This window comes from Pholis gunnellus (assembly GCF_910591455.1).
Source record: "Pholis gunnellus genome assembly, chromosome: 18".
In the NCBI taxonomy this organism is placed as follows: domain Eukaryota; kingdom Metazoa; phylum Chordata; class Actinopteri; order Perciformes; family Pholidae; genus Pholis; species Pholis gunnellus.
This window is the reverse complement of record NC_136545.1, coordinates 20,526,787-20,534,068: the sequence shown is the minus strand read 5'-3', so window position 1 is coordinate 20,534,068 and position 7,282 is coordinate 20,526,787. Positions and strand designations below refer to the sequence as shown.

At 43.2% G+C, this 7,282-nt stretch overlaps 1 protein-coding gene across 1 annotated transcript in view; it reads left to right on the top strand.

The window, feature by feature from the left end:
• Window positions 1-2,114: 2,114 nt before the first annotated feature.
• Window positions 2,115-7,282, top strand: part of grk5 (G protein-coupled receptor kinase 5) — a 9,048-nt gene continuing 3,880 nt past the window's right edge. Inside the window, exons 1-9 of the mRNA XM_079179631.1 lie at window positions 2,115-2,298; window positions 2,973-3,056; window positions 3,156-3,268; window positions 3,873-3,950; window positions 4,033-4,130; window positions 4,221-4,313; window positions 4,455-4,518; window positions 6,061-6,201; window positions 6,871-7,061. Coding sequence (XP_079035757.1) covers window positions 2,247-2,298; window positions 2,973-3,056; window positions 3,156-3,268; window positions 3,873-3,950; window positions 4,033-4,130; window positions 4,221-4,313; window positions 4,455-4,518; window positions 6,061-6,201; window positions 6,871-7,061 — 914 coding nt within the window. The 5' untranslated portion in view covers window positions 2,115-2,246. The remainder of the gene's footprint in view (window positions 2,299-2,972; window positions 3,057-3,155; window positions 3,269-3,872; window positions 3,951-4,032; window positions 4,131-4,220; window positions 4,314-4,454; window positions 4,519-6,060; window positions 6,202-6,870; window positions 7,062-7,282) is intronic.

Here is a 7,282-nt window from a genome sequence, read left to right as displayed (position 1 = left end):
TGGTCCTCCACGATAACACGGTGGAGGAAGTATTCAGATCCTCTACTACAGTACAAGTACTAATACCACACTGTGAAAACACTCCACTACAAGTTTAAGTCCTGCATTCACAACTTGTACTTAAAGCTACTACAAGGAACTTTATTTAGTGTTGATTCTGTCGCCCCCTGTGGACTAGAGTGGTAGTGTCTCTGAGCGCCAGACTCTTTAGAAAACCTCTCATGTTACTGCAGGTCTGACAGTCTGCTCCTCTCAGTCCTGGTTCTGGTTCTCCTGTGCCCCCCTTCCCTCCAGCGGGTCCAGCAATACGTCCTGGTCTCCAGCAGAGAGGTGTCCCCGAGTGACGAACTGGACCTTTAAAGTATGAAAAATAAGCTCTTACAGTTTAGATGTTCCCTCTATTGTCCACATCCCAGTTCATCTTTGAGACGTTGTTTATCTGCAGCATCAGCAGAAAAACAGATTTATTTTACTGTTCTTATAAAGTCACAACAATAGAAGTGGACGTCCTCTAACAGCAATAAGGTTTCATCTTGTATTATTGCTGTTGTCACGTTTTACCACTAGAGGTCAGTACAGACATGTTTATCATACCTTTGTATTTTAATTTGATGCTAAAGTTAGATTCCTGTAAATATAAAACATCTCAATACTCCTGGTTGAAGTGTACAGAATGTGTTTTTATACATTTACAGCTGACTTTACTTCACTTTGGAGAATCATGTTTCTAAGATGTAGAATGTTTCAGTGATGTTTGACTCCAAAGAGTTTATTCGTCTCAATAAGTGTTTCATTTTAAAAACAAGAACTGAAAACACAAGAACTGTTTTCAAATTTCTACATTTTGTCCTGAGATTATGAAGTGATTATGAATCAGCAGCAACACTTTAAAAAGTCAGTTTAGATATTGAAGAACTGGAGTATTTACTGAAATATGAACAAAACACAAAGACTTCTAACTTGTGTTTTCATCTTTTAGCTCTAATTTTAAGATAGAAATAAATAAATTCTTTCATCCTCATAAGAAAAAGAAACATTATTTGTTATGTTCCCGTTCACACACTGAACATGAAGATAAACAGAACGACGTGTAACTCGTTGATTGGACAGTTTTGGTTATTGTCCTCCTGCATTATGAATACACCTATAATAATACAGTGCTATAAGCAGATTATTTATGATACATTATAGACATAAAAGGTGTTACTAATCATTTAAACAATAGAAACAATAGAAGCATTGTAGTGACAGCAGTGTTATCACTTATTAGTCTCCAGACTTTTCTTTTTAAACCTTCTGCAGCTGAACTACATTAGTTCTTAAAGGCACAGCGCCCCCTAGAGGTGGTCCTGGGACCCGACTCACTTTAACAGGAGCTCCAGATGGTCCGACAGGTTGAGCTGAAGGGAAACTCCAACATGCACGCGCACAATTATGTCCGAGGAGCTTTATGAAGTCTGACAATAAGAACTCTAATTAGATCAGAACGGGTTTGGAAACTTCTACACACCTAAAGGTACAACTATTACTCTGCAGGTAAAGATTATTAATACAGATATGATCAACTAATAAATCATGATTATTTATTATAGATTAAACTCATTTAAAGATATCAAAATGAGCTTAAACTTTACCAGATGCAACATTAAAGTGAACACATGAATGCATCAATAACTCTGAAACAATAATAATATATATTATTCTACATAGTTCTACTTTTACATTATTATATTATACTGTACTTTAAGTATGATTCGATGCTTTAATGTTGAACTTGTATACAAGTAAACGTTTCAATGCAGAACTTTTACTTGTAACAGAGTATTTATACACTGTAGTATTACTACATTTTCTTAAAGTTACTACGTCGAACTTCCATGTTGTCACCGATGACGAGCATCAAGAACAGCTCTATAGAAACAGACCATCTTCTCTCTGGTGGTCTCTTTACTGGTGGAGGTCTGATAGAGGATCAGGACTATAGCTCATCTTGAGCTGATGGGAGCGCGTGCCTCAGAGGATGATCCGGTTTGGTCCCGCTCCTGAGAGGAGGGAGTGTCCCGGGGTTGGAGCCCGCTGTCCCGCACCTCCATTCATTAGTGACAGCAAGCAGCCAAACAGGCACTCCTCCCTCAACCCGACCAGCTGGACTGCGCTCTCTAGTCACCGCGCTGCGGAGGACTTTGTGTTGATTACAGCCTGTGCATGAGGACCGGATCGGACCGCAGGACGCCTTCTATTCAGACATGGAGATTGAAAGCATGATGGCGAATAATACGCTTATTAAAGCCAGAGAAGGTGAGAGGATGCTGCTGTTTCTACAGTTATTGTGTCACTTCTTTAAAGTAGCTTTAATAACCAGACATGCAACAGGCTGTCAATGCGTTTTATTTGATCTTTAATATATTGATCTTAGATCAGACAAGAGGCTGACTTTAACACGTGGTGCATTTGGTTTTATAATATGTTAGAGCTACTCTGATTTCTGTCTCTCTCTTCATGACATCATCTGCGTGGGCTCACAGGTGTCTGGTTGGGTGACGTGAGGACGGTGACGTCTCTAAACAACATGTTGAAAGATGAGAACTGATCAGATGACAAACATTTAATATCCTCGTGCAGAAGATTATTAGAAACTCGAGCATCAGAGACATTTCTCATCGAAGTGAAATATTACTGAATTCTCCCTGAAGTTGAATGTTCTGCAGAGAACTTTTCTTTTGTTGGAAAACATTTTCTTTTGTAAAACAGATCTGTGTGACGTTAGTGACAGCAGGTCATTACAGTCTGAGAGCAAGTTAGCAGAGCAATGCGGTCCCACAGGCTCTGCTTACCTGTTCCTGCAGCTATAAATAGATCGTCCTCAGTGGAACATACTATTATCTGAAAACCTGACGGACGAGGCACGCGATAGGCTGATGACAACACTGTTGGTGATAGACGTGTAACTCCTAAACTAAATGTTCCTGCAGGAGGAGGAAGCAAAGGCAGAAGCTTCAAATGGAGAGACATGCTGCGCTTCCCTCACATCAGTCAGTGTGTGGACCTGGACATAGGTGTGTGTGTGTGTGTGTGTGTGTGTGTGTGTTTCATAAGTCCATACATGTTTGTGGGTTTGCTGCATGAGGTCACATCCTGTGTTTTTGCTCCATCAGAGCGAGACTACCACAGTCTGTGTGTGAAGCAGCCGATCGGAAAGAAACTGTTTCAGCTCTTCTGCCGGAGTCGAGCCGACCTGCAGAACTACATCAGCCTGCAGGACGCTCTGGTACACTTCTACACACTCACGCCTGCTCACAGTATCTGTCACTGTAACACACATTAAACATAAACTGTATTATATGAAGAGAAGTCTTCCCATGTTGGGAGGAAATTGTGCAGCTGAAGTCATCGTTGCATCGCAGGAAAAGCTTTTTTAATTTAGTGCGTAATGCAAAATGGGCTAAAACATCTAAAACATTTATGGAATAACTAAAAAAGGAGGAAAGATATGCAACATGAAGACGGCTGTCGCACAAGTAAAAACTGTTAAATTATAAAACTCAGTTTAGAAAACTATTTCTAGCGTCTCGGTGAGGACAGCATCATCAACATTTACTCAAGTTCTTGATGATAAACTATGAAAGAGTTGACCAACGTTTGTTTGGAGGAAGAATGACGAGAGGAAAGAGGATGTTGGATTCTTTTTAAAGCGCAGATAAGAAGTGTGTGTCGGATATCTTTGATGTTAAAGCAGATATTTCATTTTCCAACGTGGACGGGCTCCGTACGCTGAATGTGATCGCTGCAAAAACAGTTTTAATGACGCGGTGAGCATCATCTATCCAGAATGTCTGGGAGCTGCACATTCATGCTCTGCTCGTCTCCTTCAGGACGCCTTTGAGACCAAGTCAGATGAGGAGAGGAGAGACTTCGGCTTCAGCATCATCCAGAGATTCTTCTGGAGTCAGGTCTGACAACAACACAGGAAACACGCGTAACACATTAAATGAAGCACTTCCTGTCCTAACGTCTTCGTCCGTGTCCCCTCAGTCCAACCAGTGTGTGTCCGTCGTGCAGCAGCATGAGCAGAGCTGCATCCAGAGTCTGGAGCTCGACCCGTGCATGGACGTCTTCCATGAGTCCAGGGAGTGAGTTCACACCTGCTCCTCTCTGTTCACACGTCTGCATATGTTCATTTATTTAAAGACAAAACCAAACTTCTCTGTTTTGTGTATTAGAAACCTACATGAATACCTCTGTGGAGAGCCATTCATCCAGTACCAGGACAGCATGTTCTTTGACCGTTTCCTACAGTGGAAGATGCTGGAGAGGTCAGTGTGTGTGTGTGTGTGTGTGTGTGTGTGTGTGCGTGTGTGTGCGTGTCTGCTTGTACTTAAAATGCTCCGTTTTTTAGTTTGTAGTTTAAACGAATCAATTCAGAATGAAAACAACAAGCTGTGTTTCTCCTGAAGGCAGCCCATCACCAAGCAGGCCTTCAGACAGTACAGGCTTCTGGGGAAAGGAGGGTTTGGAGAGGTAAGCCTGCCGTCACCTGATGTTTCCTTTAAGCGTTGCTTCACCCAAATGAAAAATATCGCTTTATAATTTCATTTAGCTCTTGTGGTATCAGATCATTCTGGTTTTAAGATATCCGTTTCTACCTCGACCCACAATAGACTAGAAAGGAGAGGAAGCGTGTTGTTTTACAGGATCAGTGTCCCTGTTGTTAGAGACACTGCGCTCATAAAACCAGAACTATCTGTGAGGCTTGACGTCCTTTCATCCCACGAGCATCATTTTCAGAAAAACCAGAATCTGTGCTAGCGAGTTGCTGGGATCAGTGTTTCACCACAAAAAAAGGAGTTGCTACCTTAACGTGGAGGAGTGTGTGACTCTGGAAGATGTGTTCTCGGGGGCGATGGCTCCTGGAAGCGTCTCTGAAGGCAAAGTGGTCTCAGACGATTTACTGACTCCGTATGAATCGGCGAGAAAGGAGTTGTAGTCGTACCCGGGGTTCCCCTTCTGGAGCCAGACCTGGACAAGGGAGCTCGCCAGCGAGCGACATGGGGCAGCCTCCCTGGAGTCCAACCATGTGCAAGGGTGGGCATTGGGGGGTCAGGTGCATTGTGAACCGGGCAGCTGGCAAAAGGCGGGGGACCCCCCGGCATTGCAGATTAGGCTCTAGGGTCGTGGAACCGCTCTCTGCTGGGAAAATGAACCAGACCTGGTGTGGGAGGTGGAGCAGCATCACATCCACCCATAACATCGGTTCTGGAACCAAACTCCTAGAGAGGGGCTCCCGGTGTGAGAGGCGCCACCAACCCCCCGGTTGGGAGTTCTCGCTGGGGGAAGGAGAGGGTGCGACTCGCTGGAAGGAGGTATCTCATGGTTGTTTTGTGAACATGCACCAAAACAGTAGCCCGGAGTACCGGTAGCTCGGAGTATCCGTCCTTCTTGGAGTCTCTGGGTTGCGTTCTGGAAATGGCGCCGACTGGGGTCTCTATAGTCCCCAAGTGGTGCTTTGTTGTTGGACTTCTGTGCGAGCCATGGATTGACCATGACAAACATCATGTTGGAGGAAGGTTCAGAAGAGTACTCGGCACCAGAACACCTTCGGCCAAAGTTCAGATCTGTGGCGGTGTATTTTGGACACTTGGGTGAAGAGAGAAGCAGAGCTGTCGAGTGATCACCACCTGGTGGTGAGTTGGATCAGATGTCTGCCGGACAGACCTGGTGAACCCGAATGTGTACGTCTCTGATAGAGACCTGTCAATCACAGTAAGCCCCGCCCCTAAAGCATCCCCTGCTTTATGGTCTGTGTGACTCTAAATGGACCATCATTTACTAAATGAACATCATGCTGTATTGAAGAAGACTTGAAACTAGAGATTGAGACCATAAACTCATGTTTACAATGTTTAGAGAATGAGAGAAGAACCGGAGGTTGCGTCTCAATAATTCAGAATATATCTCCAACAAACTCTGTTTCCTCTGACTTCATTAAAGTGCACAGTTCATTAAATACTAAGTCTTGTGCCACGATCTGAAGTCATGCTTTGACCGTGTTCCTGGTCTCAGGTGTGGGCTTGTCAGGTGCGAGCCACAGGAATGATGTACGCCTGCAAAAAGCTGGAGAAGACTCACGTGAAGAAGAGGAAAGGAGAAACCATGGCGCTCAACGAGAAAACCATCCTGGAAGGGCTGAACAGCAGATTTGTGGTGAGAGTAACAAAGTTACGCTTTCTGTTTAACACTCAAACTTCTCCAAAGTCTGGTCAAATGTCATTATTTCTCTATTGTCAACAGACCGAATAAAACCATTAAAAGCGTTCTATGAACGGGGATAAACAACACGGGTTTGTTTTGACTCAATCCCTTGAACGCCGTCCTGCTGCCTCAGATACTCACGAGAGCACCAAATGTGGATTAATCCGCCACTAAAAGTAGTCCCAAAGAAACGCACTATTTCCTCCTGTTTGTTTGATAAAAAACTACAGTAAGTAGTACCTGATTGTTTCAGGAGATCACTGATGGAACGATACGTTTGTGTTTTTAAAAAATGTACACAGACAGGAAGTCAGAAAGTATTAAAAGATTGTCTAATATGTTGTCAGTTTTGGGTCTTTTTAGAGGATTTGTTGACGATAACAAACATGGACGTTGACGTGGCGAAACATTTAACAATAAACAAAACATTAAACAGTCAACAACAGTGCAATCTTTTGAAATTTGCAATAAAATATGAAATAAAGTGCGCAACAACACAGATACAGGACTGTCAGACAAGTGACTGTAAGTGACTGTAAGTGACTGTAAGTGACTGTATTACAGCTCAAAGGTTTTGAACTGATCCACATCTCAACATGAACTTCCTCGTTCTCCACTCAGGTGAATCTGGCGTACGCCTACGAGACCAAGCACGCGCTCTGCATGGTGCTGACCATGATGAGCGGCGGGGACTTGAAGTTCCACATTCATAACATCGGGGTTCCCGGTCTGGACGAGGACCGGGTCTGCTTCTACGCTGCAGAGGTCTGCTGCGGTTTAACTCACCTCCACCAGAACTCCATCTTATATCGGTCAGTGTGTTTCTGCACTCACGAGTCCTGTAAAAGCATTTACTGCTCATTTCAAACTATTAACTCATGATTATTTATTCACTGTGGATTAATCTGCTGATTATTGTCTTTATTGATCGATTGATTAGTTTGTAAAAATAATGAAAATAGAGAGAAATGGCGTCAAAATGACCCGTTTGTTTGGTCCAAAGAACTAATACATTAAGATAATTAACATTAGT